At 36.6% G+C, this 21564-nt stretch overlaps 1 protein-coding gene and 1 non-coding gene across 2 annotated transcripts in view; one reads left to right on the plus strand and one right to left on the minus strand.

The window, feature by feature from the left end:
* The window catches only part of LOC126370701 (ankyrin repeat domain-containing protein 29-like), an 80961-nt gene that overhangs the window by 53326 nt on the left and 6071 nt on the right, over positions 1-21564 (plus strand). Inside the window, exons 6-9 of the mRNA XM_050015712.1 lie at positions 3922-4119; positions 6116-6214; positions 8646-8744; positions 16521-16655. Coding sequence (XP_049871669.1) covers positions 3922-4119; positions 6116-6214; positions 8646-8744; positions 16521-16655 — 531 coding nt within the window. The remainder of the gene's footprint in view (positions 1-3921; positions 4120-6115; positions 6215-8645; positions 8745-16520; positions 16656-21564) is intronic.
* Trnac-gca (transfer RNA cysteine (anticodon GCA)) lies at positions 10514-10585 on the minus strand. The gene has a single exon. It is a non-coding gene; the product is annotated as a tRNA-Cys (tRNA).

The raw sequence follows: 21564 nt of genomic DNA on the forward strand, positions 1-21564 counted from the left end.
TAATTTGCCCCCAATCCCTTCGAAGAGGAGGTGAAATTTTATATGGGTCTTTTCGCAGTTTTCAAGGTTGGAAGCTAAAAATTAGATCATTAGGAAAGGGGAACCGTTACTCCGAATTTAACGCGAGCGAAGCCGCAGGCAGAAGTTAGTATTAAATATTACCAAACGAACTATGTGGTTTAGCGAGGTACCTATGCCATTAGGTGGTATGCTGATGAGGTAAGTACCAAATTAACTAATTGTATAACAATATTTTATGTTTTTTTTTATAAATAGAACGTCTAGGGCGCTGTGCTGAGGTTTATCTTGCAGCTCCTTTTCCACTGCTATATACTTAGGTTGTAAGAAGCTGCAGTGTTTGTTATGTACGTTATGTAAAAAATACGATTCAAAATGTAGTTTATGTTAGATATTTTTTTAATTTGAATTATGGCATGGTGTCCAATTATAGGTACCTTTTAATTTTATTTTTTTAAATGAGGTGGTTAGTACCATTTGTGCTCGGTTAATGTTAAATACTTGGGAGTTAAACATAATTTACTAACGAGGAGCGGGTGTATATACAGGGTGTTAGTGACATCGTAACGAATACTCAGAGGGATGATTCAGGCCATGATTCTGAGTTAATATCAAGTGGAATTTTCCGTCGCAAAATTCATGTTATTTTTTTTAGTTTTTTTAAATTATTTTCAATTCTATACTTTTGCGATGGAAAATTCCACTTGACATTAACTCAGAATAATGAGCTGAATCATCCCTCTCAGTATTCGTTACGATGTCACTTACACCCCATACAAGTACATACAGTAGCCATACAAGTAGGTATGGGTGTTAGTGACACTGTAACGAATACTGAAGGGGATGATTCAGACCATGATTCTGAGTCGATATCAAGTGGAATTTCCTGTCGGAGAAGTCATGAAAATTTTAGAGATTATTTAAATTAGTTTCCGTTTCATACTTTTGCGACGGAAAATTCCACTTGACATCAACTCAGAATCATGGCCTGAATCATCCCTCAAAGTTTTCGTTACGATGTCACTAACACCCTGTATTTTACACTTTTTAAGGACAATCCCAATTTGGTAAACGTACGTATTTCTAGGTCTATTAGTACCATAATTACAGAGTAACAAACATAAAGATAAAAATGACGTCACACAGACTCACAGCCTAAGCCGGCTGATTACACATGTACTTACCTTGTATAAAGGCAGACTGACTCGGTCTAATTCCTTTGAAAGAACACAGAGCCTTGTACCAAGGCTTGTACTCTACTATGTAGATGTCTGTCTTTGACTTAGCTTTAATGAAAGCGTGTAGTTTCCATCTCATCTAGTGTTGATTCCAGTTTTTAAGTTATACCTGTCATTTTCTAATCCGCCGAAAAGGAAAGAGACGTAATCGACAGGCATAGAATTAGAACAAAAATAACCGTCCCAAAATTTTATATTGCCCAATAACCAGACAGATACTCATGATACTTACCACATTTATGACAATAAATTTCATTTCATTTCATTTCATTTCATTTCATTTCATTTCATTTCATTTCATTTCATTTCATTTCATTTCATTTCATTTCATTTCATTTCATTTCATTTCGTTTCGTTTCATTTCGTTTCGTTTCGTTTCATTTCAGAAATAAGTTGACAGCACACGTCAAACGGGTTGCACTTCAACGAGGCCTATTTTATTCTCCCGGGATACTCATTCATTCACTTTAAAATTAACTGCAATCGCTTCTGTAAAAAACTGGAACTGTCAAATTTTCAGGTTAGGTAAGCGGAACCTGTGAAAAACGGGATAATGCTAGGGTGATTGTTAGCAAACTCTACAATAAAACGTAAAAATTAGTAACATACCCAGTTTTAATCAGTAAATGTTAAGTAGCTCAAATATCTCTCTTATTACGGAAACCAAATATTATTACTACAAATTATAATAAGAAATATTAATACAAAAGAATACAACAAATAGTCTTTCAGTTTTCGCTTCTCTCCACAATAATCGTCTTCACTTGTTTTTTTTTCCTCGTAGTCGCAGACGGAACACCCGCCAAAACGTTTTTCTCTTAAAAAGTGACGTAACGTTCCTTTTTTGAAATTGCCAACATGATGATGATCTAAGAACAAGCACCCAGAAGTTTAACGTAGGTACACAAATTGTTTGTTCACAAAATTATGTTTGTTGAAACAATGATGTTCTGTGGTACCGATATCGATACAGTAATTAACCCAATAAATATTGTTCGCCATACCGTACCGCATACGAAATTCAGTGACTTAACCTAGTCTATATTATACCCGTCAAATAATGTGATTGCGTGGTAATAAATCATAATCAAAGCTTCACGAGGGTCGTTACGTGTCCCATCCTGGTACTATTGGTATTGGATATGGTTCTTAATGTTTTAGTTTTAGGTTCGAAAAGCACCTTTTTTGAACCTTCTGGGCTCCATCTTAGGCCTCGTCAATGTCTTCGGGCAAGTCTGTCCTTGTAGACTTGTACAAGTAACAAGTTCTAAATACTGTAATATGTAATAATAAATAAATACAGTTTCATATAAGTGTATAAATTATGTAGAGTATGCGTTTATGTAGAGTGTCGTCATCATCAGCCCATCAACGTCCCCACTGCTGGGGCACGGGCCTTCCCTATGGATGGATAGGGAGATCGGGCCTTAAACCATCACGCGGGCCCAGTGCGGATTGATGGTTATTAACGACTGCTAATGCAGCCGGGACCAACGGCTTAACGTGCCTTCCGAAGCACGGAGGAGCTCGAGATGAAAACTTTTTTTTGTGGTCACCCATCCTATGACCGGCCTTTGCGAAAGTTGCTTTACTTCAACAATCGCAGACCGAGCGTGTTAACCGCTGCGCCACCGAGCTCCTCATGTAGAGTGTATTAAAATACATTTTAATATGTTTATAATTTTACAGACTTACTTACCTATTCAGTTTTTTAGTAGTCTGTTTAGCAATAAAAATAAATAGGTAAATATTGGGTGTTTTTCAACGATTTGGAGATTTTCAAGGCACTCTGAGTTTGCGTGCTCCACCTTATACCACATCGCTGCTTTAGACCAGGCTGAATCGTGGTCAAACGCACAAATCTTTTAATTAAAAAAGTCTATATGTATAGAGTTTCTGAGTTGAGACCTAACATAATTTTAAATCATGACAAAATACATTCTCATTCGTCACGTTGTTTACTAAGTTTATTAAGAGTCCCATACAGTAAGTACAAAATACAGGTACTGGAAAATTTCATTCCGAGTACCAGGGTTTCATAGCACGAGAAGAATTTTCCACCGCTCGTCCAATGACTAAATCCCTCTGTCACATGTCAGAACCACACAACGGTCCAATTACGGCGACCCGGTCCTATTCACAGATGATAAATTCGCGAGAATTATTGCTGTTTTTATTACCTACTTGTTTTATAGCAAAAAAACGTTTCGTTAATTGAAAACGAGCGTAAACTTTGAGCAATTTGCGATATTCAGTGAACCGTTTGTTTGATGACAATCGTGTCCAAGTATTGGACCCATATATATAGTCTAGCTACCTACATAGTCTAACAACAAAAGACATTTCATTACCATGTCTTACTAATCTTACAATCTGTTGCCAAATTAATTACGTGGGTGGTGATTATGACATTTCTCATGTATTACAAATATATTTTAAGCCTTGCGAGAAATACTAATTGGTATCAAAAGCTCGTTACTTGTTTATATTGTTTCATTAGTGCCTGTACTTTCATGGAACTGATTATATAAAGTTTTGATTTGAATACTTACCTGTCTCGTAACGTAATTAAGCTGTCGTAAAGTGAAGAGTTTCATGTCTTCGAATTATGTTACCCTAATATTGATATGCCGGTCTAGTACTGTAGCAAAGTCCATTTTTACAGGTCGGTCGAACAGCACTCCATGTAGCATGCGAAGGTGGGCACTGTACTACCGCTGCGCTCCTGGTATCGCGGGGGGCGGCACGGGAGGCGCGAGACAACTCAGGCCGAACCCCGTTACACTTAGCAGCTGTTCACCGTCATACAGAACTTGTAAGGACGCTGCTCGAGACGGAATGCCAAGTCGACGCTACAGACAACGTAAGTTCTCAAAAGTTCATGCCGCCCTGGTACTTGTGGTAATGTAAGTCTTAGTCAGGGATTTTCTCACGGCCAAAGCCGTTGATTTCCTTGTTGCCTTATCGGTTGACGTCACCCAATTCGGATGTTTGTTAGTTTATAAAGTTATTTGTCACGTTCTGTATTCCTGTTAATGCATCACAAAAAACCTGTCGTGTTTTAATTTTAGATAAATAGACAAAATATTATAAACCATGTCATCAATTTATTGACCAGATCGTGAAAGTCGTGTTAGGTGTAATAAAGTGACTAAGTAATTGAATCAGAAAACTTTTATGGACGTTTTGAAATTCAACGAACCTTCGACCTGCCATTTCATTTAAAGTTAATTCCCAGAAGACGCTCATAAACCACGAAGTAGATACCTCCTACCTATTATCCGGCTATTATCAAGTCCTTCTATTAGCAAATCTGTTTATAATGACTTAAGTTCAAGTTTGCCCAAATTGTACCCGGCCGTCTAAAATTAAATGAAAACGTTCAAAGTTAGATTGAATTTGAAATCCATAATATTAAATTAAGTGTTTAATATTTTCAATGAAAATATAATTTAGTCACCTATTTTAAAATATTATCATTGTTAGAAATTAATTGTGTTCAAAATGTTTAAAACGTAAATAAACATGTTTTAGGTACATTAATTAACGTAAAAGAGATTACGATAAATGGGCAAGTATTTGTGGAACACAATGACAGGTGAATTTGAAGTTGAAATGGAGCTTTTCACATAAATTGGACGAAGCCTTTTATGTTGTTCAGCGACTACTTACTTATTAATATCCGTCCAAATGAAATATACCTAGTTACCTACCTACTTATTTAATTACTTATGTTTCAAGTCGTTTAAATAGGAGGTTATCAATTTGACCCGTATGTATACAGGGTGTTAGTGACATCGTAACGAAAACTTTGATGGATGATTGACCATGATTCTGAGTTTGGAACTGAAAATAATAAAAAAAAAACACTACAATTTTCATAAATTTTCCGACAGCAAATTCCACTTGATATCAGTCAGAATCATTGTCTGACTCATCCCCCTCAGTATTCGTTACGATGTCACTAACACTCATACCTACTTGTATCTACCTGTAGGTATGTACTGGTACGGGGTGTAAGTGACATCGTAACGAATACTGAGGGGGCTGATTCAGCTCATTATTCTGAGTTAACATCAAATGGAATTTTCGATCGCAAAAGTATAGAATTGAAAATAATTAAAAAATACTAAAAAAAACATGAATTTGGCGACGGAAAACTCCACTTGATATTAACTCAGAATCATGGTCTGAATCACCCCCTTAGTGTTCGTTACGATGTCACTGACACCCTTTATGTATCATTGTTGGAATTGCACAATATTCGTATATGTTAGTCTATGTAGACTTCTAAACGCGTGTTCCTCGCAGCAGTCGTAGGTGATGTATGTTATCTGTTTCTAACTGACTGATCTATGAAGCTCGTAGCACCTGCGAGCAGTAAGTAATTTGATATCTAGAATATTCCAGAACTTGACACCTATCTATAATGTTCAAGAACTTTGTCATCTAGAATATTCCAGAATTGAATACCATTATTCATAAGTTCCCAAGTGAATGCTTTATCTAAGAGAAATGATATGCTATCTAAGAGATAATTAAGATTTAAGTTTTTATTTGTAAATATACTGTGCAATTACTTTGTTAAATGTATTGTTCTAGTTCTGGGATACTGCGAATAAAACACTATATTTTCCTGGTAACATCTCTTTCGCACTAATAAGCAAACGGTAAACGTGAGTCTTAAAGTATTTGGAAGCCATGCAAAATTGAATCTGAATAGAAAATACTTCGATTGAAATTTGCTTGGCTGTCAAACGCTTAGCACACGTCCACCGTATGTACATTTCTTATTGGTAAAGCAGCATATCTCTGTAATGCCATTCTATGAGGTATACTATTACCTGTTTTGCCGGCAGAATGGTGTGACAGCGTTGCAAATGGCGTGTGCGCAGGGCTGTAGGGGCATCGTCGAACATCTGTTATCGTTCGGAGCTAATGTGCACTTACAAAATAATGTAAGTATGCTTATGATCGAAGATTTTCTTTTGACGTGACTTATTGTAGATTTGTCGCAAATGGCATTAACTGCTGGGCCGGACCAATGGAGAGAGCGTCGAGGGGTCTCAACCGGTACAAAATTTAAGACAACAGGTCTGAGGGTGCCCAGTTGGGCGCGAACCTCGGCTCAAGGCATATATTATCCTTAGTAAGGATTAAATTTAAGGAAAAAATAAACAAATAGACCCTAGTAGTCTGTTCAAACTCGGTGAGTAGGTATCCAATTTCTCGCAGAAAGCTAATTAAACTCAAACGAAGCCTTAAGAACAATATTACTCGCAAGAACTTCATATCAATGCCTGCCATACGAGTGCTTGTTGCCAAGTTTCATGAAAATTACAAACTTATTACAAATACCTCTGTGCTCCGAAAGGACAAAACGGGCTTACATAACTCGGTACCTAGTATGTATAAACGTGTAAGGGGTGTTGACATTAATAGGGTATTTGACTGGGTCAAAGATAAATTATAAAATACTAATGTAGAAGCCAATCTACAATGATCAAAAATCAATCTCATTTTACTTTTCGACTTATTTTCGAATTTTATTTATGAATTAAGTAACAACAAGTACGACGTTTGACAGCTGTTAATGACGTCACGGGACAGTATTTCCATACAAACCCCAAAGAAAATGTTCGTTTTGACGTTTCGTAAAAAGTATCTCATTTGACTAGGTTGTCAAGTAGCCTATTATTGCAACACTTTGTTGCAACATACCTTTAAAAAGTGTAAAAAAAATCACGTCTTACTAGTTTATAATTTTATATTTCGACGGTCTTCTCTGTTGTCGGATGTGTTTTTGTATCATTGCCTAATTCATGCATATCTACGCGAAGTGTATAAAAAACCAGCTATTTTTAAACTCTACAGTGTACGAGTAGCGGCGATAATTATAGAGTATCTACGGCAATTTTCCTCGCACTCAATTTAGTAAGGAGTGTGTATTATACATATACCTACTTATTAAAAAAATAAAACTAGATTCAATGAGGGACTTTCCAGGCTACGTTCTTCAAAAACAATATAGATGACGGACAGTCTGCATGCGCTTACTGTCTCCTTATGTATATGTCGCAGGGATATGATAAAAACGGGGATTTGATCAATTCCCTAAGGGATTTGATCAAATCACGGAAGATGTTAAAATAACAACACGATTTTATCTTTTTCCTAAACAAATCTGGTGAATTGAACAAATCCCTAAATTGGTTCAGTGAAATGACAAAAATAATTTTGCTTTGGTATTTTAAAGGTTTAAATTTAAATTTTTGTCGCAGGGATATGATAAATCCCCGTTTTTATCATATCCCTGCGACATATATCCGAGAAGGTAAGCAGTCCAACACATTTTAAAGGGTGTTAGTGACACCGTGTCTAATACTGAGGGGGATAATTCAGTTCATGATTTTGAGTTAATATCAAGTGGAATTTTCCGTCACAAGATTCATGATTTTTTAAATTATTTTACAGAATGTCACTAGCTGCATATTTTCGCTTTCATGGCATAAAATAAAATAAATTACAAATACCATATTTAATACTGAGAGCGATGATTTAATTCATGATTTTGATTTAATATCAAGTGGAATTTTCCGTCACAAAATTCATGATTTTTTAAATTATTTTACAGAGTGTCACTAGCTATATGTTTTGGCTTTCAATAGCATAGAAGATAAGAAATTACAAATACGCCAATACAATATTATGATGATGTGCTCTGAGTACAGATGTGGTGTGGAATGGATGTAATGTAATACTAATGATAAATGTTGGTAATGTATTGTGTCCGGGGGCGACACCAGCTGTCTTTGACATTTTCTTCCTAATGACACGGGAAATGTTTTAAGTAACACACTGTAGGGAATATGAAATAAGTTACAAAAACAATGGCACTGATTCTAATTTTATTTTAAGTTATACTCTGTCGTTTTCTTATCCGCCGAAGAGGAAAGGGACGGGTAAACCACAGGCTAAAAATTTATGGAAGACGTCAATTTCAGCCAGAAATCTTAAACAAGTCTTTAAAAATTTACACTTAGGAACGTTGGCGTATAACCCGACAAAAAATAAGAATACATGCCAAAATATATGTTGTACCGGGGTCGGCACAGCATGACTGTATTCTGGCATGCAAGGCAAATGAGGTCACATAGATTGGGATAAGGGCATGAAGATAATGATGGCGTATAACCCGACAGAATTAAGTTGACAGCACACGTCACACGGATTGCATTTCACACCAGCGAGGTCGCTAATTTATTACATATAAGCTCACGACTCTATTCCCATTTGGGGTAGTCAGAGGAACACGTTCCGTTTTTTCTTCGGTCCCATCTGTCTTCAAAGTTTTGCTATTATTATACTAACAACTCTCTGTCCCTACAGGTGGGATCGTCAGCTCTGCACGCCGCGTGCGCAGCTGATGCCAACGATATCGCGGAGCTGCTGCTAGCTCACGGAGCTGACCCCTCACTTACTGATCAGGTAAATATATACCTCATTTTATATGAATTAATAATTTTATTTTACAATTAGTTACATAAATACTTATTAAAGTTGTGCTCATCTGTGATTGGTTCAAGCATAAGTACTACTTTATAAGGATGACATACTTAGTATACAAAAAAAAAATAGTTAAGACAGACCTTAGGCTACAATACATTATCTTATGTTATAAGAAGATATGATATTTATTTATTTATTATTGTTATACTGTTACTTATAAATAAATTTCAGGACTAACCATTGAACTTGGCACCCATTTAGATCTCACTTCTTTTGTCGTTGAAGTCGACAACCAAGGCATTTAACATGATATTGAACTTGGCTGTCATTTCACATTTATGTTTTTGATCGGATACATCTATACAGAAACCTAATACATAATCATTTTTACAAGAATCTCCTTTTGATGTGATTTCTTCCCGAGTCCCAATAGGATATTTAAACGGGTCAAAGATACATTATAAACTGTTATTCTTATACTTAGAAATAAAAGCCATTTTATTTTTCCACTTATTTTAAAATTTTATTTATGAATTAAGTAACAATGAGTACGATGTTTGACCGGTTTTATTGATTGTTTGATCGATTGACAGGCCAGTATTTCCAAACTCAGAAAACGTTTTGACTTTTCGTAAAAAGTATCTCATTTGACTAGATTGTCAAGTAGCCTATTATATTTAATGATACGTACAATCCTGCTTATAAATAAAACGAGAGAGCATTATTATTCGACATTGTTATCATTGAATTACTTATTGAGTTTTCCATTACCTTACATATTTGAAATACAAATAAGATACGGTTTGCCATTTCGTGTGGCAATACCGCTTATGTTTTCTACAGGTTCCCGAATGCGCATTTCGGCAACACATTTTTTTAAATTCTAATTTAATTAATTTTCGATTATTTTTTAACTATCTTAGACTACACTATGTAATTTACGAGTACGGGACACTCTGTAGGTGTACGACCAATATAGCTGACCAGTTTATTTTTTTTGTGTTTTTGATATTAACTCAGATCATGTCACTTACCTACACCCTGTTTATATTATCGTCACTGGAAAGGCAAAATTACATAACCGCCAAAATATCCTAAAATAGCAGTCCGTTTTATAACATTTAATGCTAGATATAGAAAATGAAAAACCGTGTAATCTTACGTTGATGTCATCTAAATTGAATAAATTGGTAAAAAGTTATGTTAAAAAAACGAAAAAGCTACTTTAAACGGCTTTTTCTTGAAATGACATTTTGGCACTTACGTATTTTTGCCTTTTCAGTGACGATATGTAGTAGTTAAACTGGTCAGCTATATTGGTCGTACACCTACAGAGTGTCCCGTAAATTACATAGTGTAGTCTGAGAGAGCTCAAAAAATTATCGAAAATTAATTTGATTAGAATTTAAAAAAATGTTGCCCATATGCGCATTCGCGAACCTCATGAGCTGAATCACCCCCTCAGTATTCGGTACGGGTGTTACTAACATCCTGTATTATAAAACATCGGTATCAACATACGACGGTGTCGAATGAACATACGAGACTAACTTTACGACTAACTTTGCAATCTGAGTGTCAGAAATTGTTGAACGAAAAGTGTCTCAAACGTAAAAAAAAGAAAGAAGAAAATACATCCACAGAAAATAAACCATTGCACAGTATTGCGATAAAACTATTTAGAAAAGTGAGAACTTTTTATTGAAAACGTTTGTCAACCAAAAAGAAAACTCAAAAAGAGATTTCACAGGGGACACCCGGGTTTGAACCGGGGACCTCTCGATCTGCAGTCGAATGCTCTACCACTGAGCTATATCCCCGCTTGGCAGACGCGCTGAAATAGCGAGACAGAAGCGAGTAACCGGTCGTGCGAGTATGACGTCAGCACTCGTTAAAGCAGATAAGGCATTGTATGAATTTGTATGTCGCCCACATACTGATTAAATCACTCAAATGCAGTATTTATTTATTTTTACAAGTAAAAATATTAGTAGGTACCTACGCAATTTTATGATAGAAAATGAGGTAAGTACTTAGGTTATTTATAGTGTCGATTTTTAGCATGTACTTATTATTAAATTTACTCTGTTAATTAATTTTACTTATGTAAGTATTCGAAAATGTAGAGCTAAAGTAACCTGGGACTTTATTTCATTCAACAGGGATTACAATTCGTGACCTTTATTCACTGCGACCTTAGTACAGTATCTCTACCCACTTATTTAGTATTCGATTTGATGCTAGACTTTTTGACTTGACATTAGTTGACATTATTTTTTTTTATATGAAGGGAATTTCGTTCCAAATACAAAACATAGGTAGTTATGTAAAACTAGGAATATGCTCGCACCCTATTAAATGGGACTTAAATATAGCGGCGAGTGGGTTACTATACACCACTGCCTACCCCTTTCGGGGTATAGGCGTGATACTACATCTATTGCAAAAATAAATGAATAAATAAATGTGTGTGTGCGTGTGTGTGTGTGTGTGTGTGTGTGTGTGTGTGTGTGTGTGTGTGTGTGTGTGTGTGTGTGTGTGTGTGTGTGTGTGTGTGTGTGTGTGTAATCAATGTACTTAGACTTCGTGTACATTGTTTTTGTTTAATGTGTTACCTGATTACCTTACCGGTTTCAACTGAAAATCAGCGTCATAGTCTAGGCTATATGCTAGGCTATAGCATTATGCTGAGGTGGTACCGTTTCGGCAGACATTCATAATTGTATTATTTTGTGTTAATATGTTAAAACAATAAGTATGTCGAATAAATATTTTTTCTGTCTTTCTTTCTTTCTTTTATTGAAATGTATTTATTTACAGTGGAGCTAATAAATAAGCACAATGTCAGAGAAAGGATCCAATAGGGAATAATTGTCGTGCGCTTATATTATGTAGGTACGTATACCTCTATAATATGCTCTGACGGATTACCTTACAAATCCAGTAATTGATCTCCCTCTAATATTTATGTGACATCCGGTGGGATTAATACGTCTATCATGCCTCGTTTTCGTCAGGATTATAAATAATAAAATAATTATTTACAAATGTAATGGCCCCGATTCCGGTCATCCTAAATTTATTTTAAGTTATACCTGTCATTTTGTTATCCGCGTAAAATAAAAGGGACGGATGATTGATAACTGTTAATTTTAAATAGAATGAATGACCCGGGCGAATAAAATAGGTATTTCGCGCATATACAACCTGTTTGACGTGTGTTGTGAAGTTAATTCTGTCGGATTATTGCCAAAATATAAAATTATGGAAGGACTTTTTAAATATCTGCTTAAAATTGACGTGTGTTATATAAGTTGTTTGGTAACTATGCGTCCTACTTTTTGAGCGCTGATGTTCAAAACCCTCGCGTCAGACTCACGATCTGAAGGTCCAGTTAAGATTGAACATTGAAATCACTTTGTGAGACTGTCCTTTGTTTGGTAAGGGTTTTGCAGGCTTGAATCACTTAACTGTCTGAAAAAATAAAATGATTCCGTGAGGGCACGTTAAGCCGCTGACCCTGGCTAGGTATTAGCCGTGAAAACACCTAATATACATAAATATATGCCTACATAAACTGACGCCTATTTCCCACCGGGGTAGGCAGTGACTATAGAATTCCATCCTGACATACTCCTCTTGCTTCCTCCATCAATCGTTTCATACACGCACGCCGGCCGGTTCAGAGTAGATCGTACTGAACCTTTTCTAAGGACATAATTCCAATATTTTAATTTTATGTTCTAGCAAAAGTAGGAAAAATATTTTACGTTTACAATTAACAGTATACCTCTACGACTCCATTTAAATAATATATGCTCTAATGTAGACGTCTGATACAGCGAATTAAATGAGATTGCTAGTGAGAATTGAGCTTAAGCAAGTAATATATGCAAACGGAGTATATATTCATGGCCTGCGCGCCAGTTGACGAGGCTTTAAAACTAAAACGCTACCTACCTACTATATTCTACACATGCATACACAAACATCTGACACATACTGTCATACACACACAAACAGCTTAGGTATAAAAGTCACTGTGTGATGATTTGCGGAGAGAGTTCAAACTTCGGACTTGCACCAATGAGTTATTAATTTATCTTAAGCACACCCCGTACACTTTGTACATTTTTTTTTTGACGTTACTTGTTGTAGATTTGCCGCAGATGGCATTAACTACTTGGCCGGACAAATGGGGAGCGCTGAAGGCTCTCACCCGGTACAACGCTTAAGACAACAGGCCTGAGGGTGCCCAGTTGGGCGCGAACCTCGGCTCAGGGCGTCGTCTGAGAGGAAGAATATTGAAAGGATTAATCGACCCTAGTGGGTCGATAGCGATAAGCGCTGAATGAGGGAAATCGTCGACCACGCTGGCGGGGTCGGTATCGGGGTTCTGAAGTGTTTGGTGTCGCGAGCTGATTGGCTGCCTCTATGGCTAGAGTAATCGGGTCGTCGGGATCGTATATTACGTCCTTCGGACGCCGATACTTGTCAGTACCGTCCCTAAGCGAGATGTATTCGGAAGCCGCAACTACCAGGGGATTTGGGTGGTGCGGAGCAGAATCGAAAAAACGTTTGAAAGCTAATTTGAGCCATTGGGCAATGGTTGGCAGACACACTTCGTACAGGCAACCTCATTTTACACAGACACCATACATTGACGTTATCGTACACGCGCGTCTGTATGTGTGACGTCTGACGCCATACGATTCAAGTCTAGAGGTAAAGGTGAGGTGAACCTAGCTCAGACGCTGGTGGGGAGCGGAGAGTTGCCGTTTTATACGTATTATTCCTTATTCTATGTCTTCATTAATACAGTTGGCTCGACCATCATAGACGGCGATAGAGTTCACCACCTGTTACGTTGGAGAGAGTTCGGTAGATATAGGCACCTCTGACTAGCCTAATTGGGTCTATAGTTGTGAGCTTATTATAATATTTATGATGCCAATCTCATCTAACATTCATCTCGAACTCCCAAATCATTTTTCTTCCTTTTGCTGTGGAAACGATGGGCCCATGGGGTTCAGAAGCGCTTCAAGTTTTAAAGCAGATTTCAGCGCGCCTCCGATGAGCAGCGTCCGACTTAGAGCTGGCAGTTATATTGCTCAAAGGGTCAGTTTCGCGGTGCAGATCGGCAAGGTGGCCAGTATTCTGAGGACTGTGCCTCGATGTCGTGAGCTGGTCATTTTTTACTCATTAATTATTATTATTATTGTATGTAGTTTCCATATCTCGGAACTATGGAGTCCCGGACTTTTGGAAGGCGTGCGCGGGCCATTATTTTAAAATTATTTTTAATATTATGTTATTACAATTGTAGTTGAATGGAATGTATTTGTATGTGTATTATCAAATTGTGTCTAATAAACTATACACCCATTTTTTTTGTAGGTAACGACTTCACGTAATTTTGTTAGAACAATAAAGTTAACGACATGGTTGACCTCAATAAAAAATTGTCTTCTCCAGTCTCCCACCAGGGTATCATACATCATCAGACGGTGTGATAAAACTCATAAAGGAAATAAAACTGCCGCTCGGAATGAGTTTCTGTAATAAATGTTCCTAGTATACGGACCCTGAGGTGTAACGATGTTGTTACTGCAGCCTCGTAGTCTGCAAGCTAGCTCAATGCTCATTGCGTCTGAATTATTGAAATGTGCTACCTCTGAGCTCGCTCTGTTTTCCTGGTACCCTGGCGAGTGTTGCATAATACAAACTACAAAATGTAAGCAAGCTACAAGCTTGTTTGTTGTTGTTATAATATGTGAACTAACTAGGCAGCCATGGCCATGAATGTGTTCTGTGAACACTGCTCACAAAATACCAGCCGCGAGGTAATGTTATGACTACGTTTATTAATTAATATCAGACAACAAAGACATACACGAATGGTCTAAACCTTATTCAATATTAATTTTGTAGATAACTACAAAAAAAACATAACAATTAAGATATATACAAACATGAATAAGTAACATTTAAAAATACCTTGTTTCACAAAGCTATCTGCTCTACAAGACTACATAATAAAAATAAAACAGAATAAATAATTTATGACAGCAGCTGTGTCCGTTAGTAGCAACTGTAATTTATAAAATACCTTTAAAGGTTAAATATGATGTCTACTGAATTGCTACATAAAAGAAAATTACCTTTTCAGGAATACAAAATTAAAACTGAAAGCAAAACAGCAGCTTTTTTATGAACGCCTAGTTAGTTCCCTTTGAAAGAATTTCGCAAAGAATTTTAATTTAGCGGAGTTTTCGATGTGGTCTAATATAATTTTATTAGCCTTTTTCAAGTTATGTTATCCTAATATTGAAACATCTCAAGTTTCGCTGTCAAAGTGATCCTTTAGGCTAAATTAATTTAGAGCCCTGTAAAGTATTAACAAGATGAATGTCATGTCATGATCTCTAAGTTTTGGGGTCACGAATTCACAAAGTTTATAATTTTTGCTGACATACAATCTAATAAAAGACACTTGTTCGAAAATAAGGTTATTATAAATTCCGACTCGGGTTCTAAACTTCTAATTCGTAATCGTGTTTGGGGCATAAATAAATTGATATCACGTCGTTTTCCGGATTCGTTTCCGGTTAATGGCATTAGACTCGCCCCCTATTATATGGGACTTTAATAGCTGGCGTGGTATGTGTGTGTATATATATACTATACACCTCTGCCTACCCTTTCGGGGATAGAGGCGTGATGCTTTACACGGTGTTAGTGACATCGTAACGAATACCGAGGGGGGTGATTCAGACCATGATTCCGAGTTAATATCAAGTGGAATGAATGGTAAAAGACTTCGCCCCTTTTACATGGGACAGTGGATAGTACACCTCTGCCTACCCCTTTGGGCATACAGACATGATGTGAATGAAGTGAACTGCGTCACACGAGGGGAATGTGAGTTTCCTCATGATTTCAAGTCCGAGAAGTAAGCAGGTATAATTCTCTTATAACTATAGTATATCCTTATAGCTTACGGGTGTGAGTGGTGTCTGTGTAGGTATTAGTATTGTAAATAGAATCACAAGTATTTAATAGAACTAAACTTCGAAGTAGATGGATGGATTGTAGTCGACTACATACTCGAATCTCCTATATTGTGGCTCAATAAAGGGTCATTTTGGTTAGAAATCAAGTTCAAAGGGTCTTCCACTAAATTTAACGCGAACCAGAATAAATTGTACCCACGTGGACCTCTGAACGAATCTAAACCTTTGATAGTTAAATAAATGTCTATGTTGTGGCGAGATCTTAGAATTGATCATTTTGTGTGTTCGATCATTTCATGCAATGGTCATAGGTATTTCATGAAATAGAATAGGTACCTATCACTCGTTGACCACATCATGATGTAGTTTGGCCAGATCAATGAACACAAAACGTTTAACGAGATGAGCAACTAAATGCATGATTACTTCGTGATATGGCCAAACGTTAATTGAAATATCATTAAATAATGTAAATCGAACACAATGCCATCTGGCCACAATACTATCTACACATACCTTGAGTAACATTCATGCCGGCGTCCATGTCCAATGCTTGAGTGTTAGGCTTATGAGCTGGAGGTCCCGGGTTCGAATATAAAAGAAGAAGACTGATATCATGTGGTTTCCAGACCCCTGGTCGTGTCTTTTGGGTCTGCCCACCAATTAAGTATGACGGGTGTGAGTCTATGTATCTAGCTATGAATAATAACTGTGTAAAATATACCAGAATCCTTGTTCCCAGTGGTCTCAGTCCCCCATGAGTGTGGCTGGGGGTGCGGCTGAGTGCCCGCCTGAAGGGTTCCGCCGAGCCGCCCGAGGGTCCTTCTCCGCTATCCTGGGACTGCTCACAGCTACCACCAACCTGGACCATCATCAGGTGAGACATTTTTAATATTCTTCTTCTATCATGTGAGTTGTGAGGTGGATAACCAACCTCATCAACCCTGGTGTCAGGGTTATTATTGAGCCGCCAAAGGCCCGTGACATGACTCATGTAACGACTACTTACATCAGTACCTAAGTAGTAACCGGGACCAACGGCTTAACGTGCCTTCCGAAGCATTGTTCATCTTACTTTTGGGTTTTTATAGGTCTATAATTATCATCGTAAGCAAATTGCCTAATAAATCAAATAAGCTTCGAAACGTTTCTTCAATTCTATTACACACCACCCAAATTTATTTATTTTATTAATTTATTTATTTATTTAATATTACACTTACATTTGCAACATTACAGATATATATCCATTGCGTTACAAACAATATTCATATCACAAGAACTTAAAACTACTACACATTAATATTTATATTATTATATATTATTGGTTCAAATGTGTTAGTTGCGGCTTCCGAATACATCCCGCTTAGAGATGGTATCGAAAAATATCGGTGCCCGAAGGACGTAAAGATCCTGACAATTTGATTACTCTAGCCATAGAAGTGGCTAATCAGCGCGCGTCAACAAACGAATAGGCTTGTTTCTAACTAGTCAAATCACGAAAACGATTATTTATTATGAAATATGAAAAAGTACACTGTGACGTCATAGAAAAACGTGATAAAATGTCGGACTCATTATTACGTTTTTCTTGATGAAAATTCACAAATAAGTTAAATTGAAAAAAGAAAATGTTTTTCGTTAGTGTTAGATCTGTCTTATTTAGTTTAATCAGAATTTCACAATTATGTTGAACCTAGTAGGTACACGACCCAATTTAAGAGCCACGCTCTTGTCAGTGTAGCATTCTCCATGCTAGACAGTTCCTGCAGCTCTAAATATCAGGTTCCAGGTGTCACATCTACCTACATAGGATAAATTAAGTTTCCCGGTTACCAATTGTTTTGAGTGCAAAGCAGTTTGTTGACGTACCTATCGTAACAGCCATTATAATTGCTTTTTGAAACTACCGCTAATGGAATGTAGCAGTAAATTGACATTGTTCCTATATCTGAACGGAAACTCTATTTCAAGGTTTGAAAGGAAAAAGAAAATAAGTATTTTCTGCTGAAAATTTCCAGTAAATATATACCTACCAATTGTTCTTAAAGAAAAGTTTTATCCTTGATTTAGGGTGGTATTAATAAACTAATCTCAGCTCAGACTGCCCTCAAGACCATGCTCAAGTCCCTGTTTTTATATAAGAATTGTCACATTCTCGTCTTGTCATACTCTCGAAGCTAAGTGTATTATACCACCTTTTTGCCTGTGAAATAATTACAAAAAGATAAAAATATACTAAGTAACATGGTTTCCTAACTACTTATACACCTACCCTACTACTGAGGGGGACGATTCAGCTGATTATTCTGAGTAAATATCAAGTGGAATTTTCTATCGCAAAAGTATAAAATTGAAAATAGGTACATAATTAAAAAAACTAAAAAGATCATGAATTTTGCGACGGAAAATTCCACTTGATATTAACTCAGAATCATAGTCTGAATCATCCCCCTGAGTATTCGTTACGATGTCACTAATACCCTGTATATACATTAACACACGTTCATAATTCCTAGTGGGGCAGTAGGCATAAGTTATTAAAGACAACTTGCATCCTCTGTAAATACGAAGTCTTAGTAAGATGGATTTGATGAACCTTATAGTGACAACGTATCGTATCGCCAACAAACTTGTTATGGGCGAGACTATGGACCGAGGAAGTATGATTCATTTGTCGATTTTTACGACAAACAACAAACACACAGAAGAGATATATATATACGTAGAAGTTTCATAAAGTAATTAAAACACAGCACAGCAATTACGGCTCTTCCGTTCAGACTGAAATGTCAACAGAGCCAGTGTGCAACGCTAACTTCGTTTGCCGGCAATTGGATAAAACTGTCCGACATACCTATCACTGCAACTGCCCTTACCAGGTTTATTAAACTCGTAATTGTCGAAAATTAGTGGCACTAAAAGCAAAAAATATGAAATCTACCAGCGTCATAACCACAAATACTAGAGGTTATAATATATTATGTATAATGCCTAATTCTATCATTTTGCTAGCAAGTTAAAGATCACGTTACCTATCTATCTATCGGCAGCTATTTGAAAGAGTTCTGGGACAAGGCACTTGTTAAAATTTAAGACAAAATAAAATAAGTCTGTAGGATGTGGCGGGATAAAAAGGAGTATTGAAATCACAAATTAAAAAGTATTTTCAGATCAGACTTGCAGAGTAGTAGTATGCAATACAGATTTCTTTTTCCCGGTTGTGAGAAGACACAGGTTGTGAGAAGCTGCAGTAGTTTTAAGGGTATGAGACGTTCGTTATGTAAAAAAAACGATTCAGTGTAGCTAAGTTACCTACTGAATAAAGATACTTTTCAATTTGAATTTGTGTTCTGAAACACATTATGAAACTGGGATATTGAGTAGAGAATACGGGAAAAGTAACGAACTCAGCTACTTCTATTCAATTCTAAATGAAAAACGCAAGTGAACTATATTCGACGATCGGGGAACTTAAAAACATAAAAAACGCCCATAAAAATGAATACCGCGAAACGTAGGTGCGGTTATTAGCTGATAACTTGTCCCCATTATTAACTAACAATGGAGGTCTAGGTGGACGAAAAGGTTTTTGAACTCAATCACGGAATATTCTACAGTTAACAACCTCCCTTCGAGTTCGCCTCCAGTGGTAATGGACCACAATATAGTAGACAAACAGTTCTCACACAAGTTCCGATCAATTACAAACTGTCTGTGTAAAGTAAAGTGCTTTGCTAACACATAGTAAATATTAATTCTATGCTAGAACTAAGTATGTACCTACATGTAACATGGGTGGGTAGATGCCCCTACCCATACACTAAACATTGAAAGACACAGAATACCTTATGGCGCCGATTCCTGCAGACACCGCCTAATTTTATTCGTTATGCCATCTTCTTATCCGCCGAAAAGGAAAGGGACTCGACAGGCATAAAATTTATGACACACGTTTATTATGGGCAAAATACTATCCCTCTCCAAATTATATTTTTACAGCACACGTCAAACGGGTTTCTTACCAGCGATATGGCTATTTGATTCGCCCGAGTTCATTTTAGACTCAAACACGCCACGAGCTTATGTCACTGTTGGTAAATGTTTGAAGAGGACAGCTTCCTGGATTGGCGGTCAATTTCCTGTTTCCGGTCCAGATTGCATATTTGATATTGCGTCCCTTACAAACCGATAACAGCTCTGTTATGAATAGTGCAATATACCTCTAGATAATGGCGGTACCGGGAGGGCTCAAGTCTGTTGGGGAGTCCGTATCTCGATTCATTCTCGAAGGGTTATATCACATACTTACCTATACCCATGACACTTCATACAAAACACCTCGTTTTACACAGACACTACACGTTAACGTTATCGTACACGACCATCTGTGTATGTTACGTCTGACGCCATACGATTGAAGGCTAAGACCAAGGGGGTGAAGTAAACCTACTGGCTCAGCCGCTGGTGGGGAGCGGAGAGTTACCGTTCTATACGTAGTATTATTCCTTATGCTTACTGTGAATAAAATCTGCGTAGGTACTAGTTACGTATACCTTACATAATACTATATATTTATTTATTTATTTATCTTTTGTAAATATTTCTTTTTATTTTAGTGCAATAAATTAAATAAATTAAATTAAATAATAATAATAAATTAAATAAATAAATTAATACTAAATATTGTATATATTTATTTAGGATGTTTGTGCAAATTCCGTTAAACGAAACATATTTATTAGGCAGGTAGGTCCTGCTGTCCTCGGAGGTCAGTGTTGCTTGCTCTATGTGCCTCCTCGATGACATAAATAATAATTAAGTAAGGTGATTGCTTTTGTTGTGTTTGTTATTAAGTAGCCAATATTACACTCTGAAATAAATTGCACAAAGCTTTAGGTACTTACACAAACCGCAAACTCAAATTTACTGCTTTTCTGGACAAATAGGGGGCACTGAGGGCTCCCGGTACAAACAGGCGTGAAGGTGCCCACTGGACGAGTTACAAACAACAGCTGTTAATAACAACCATCTACAGTAAGATCCAATACCTACAACAGAGATGTTTATTCCGTTGCTTCGGAATCGCCATGAATAGTTGAAATCCAATTATCTAGATGAAACAATTGGATTGTTCAAAGCAAAATCACGACCACACAGGGATTAGTTCACAAAGGCGATGAAATTGAGGGAAAATTCACAACAGTATCTACTTACCTACCTCTATTGTGGGTTGGCAACATCTTTTGCCTTGATAATATATTATTTAACACTGAAGAACATTTCCTTGTGCTCTGGCGTTATGCGCAATATCAAAACCCACTTACAAAAAAAAATACATCTGCCTGGGCGATTTCCCATCATCTGGGGTAACCTTTCCTTGAAAAAAGAATAGGTAAATAAACGTACTCAACTAAGTATACTTATTAACTAATATAACTAGCATCCTTTATCAGGGGCAGACGTAATAGTATAATAAGTACTTATACTTACACACCCACTCCTCGGCAGCTATGAAAGCATCAGTTATCTAAAAAAGAAAATTATAGGTACCTACCAATTTTAAAAATAAATATTATATTCTAAATAACATTTACTTACAATTTATATTCAACCCTCGAAAAACAACGTGAAACGTGCAAAAAATATTTTCGGAGATGAAGTTTATTAGGCAGGTATGGTGACGGATTCAATTTGAAAAATTAAATTCAAATGTATCTTTATTCAGCCGGTAACATAGTTACACATTGAATCGTCATTTTTTACGTAACGAACGTCTCATCCGC

The sequence above is a fragment of the Pectinophora gossypiella genome, chromosome 11 (genome assembly GCF_024362695.1).
Source record: "Pectinophora gossypiella chromosome 11, ilPecGoss1.1, whole genome shotgun sequence".
Lineage (NCBI taxonomy): Eukaryota > Metazoa > Arthropoda > Insecta > Lepidoptera > Gelechiidae > Pectinophora > Pectinophora gossypiella.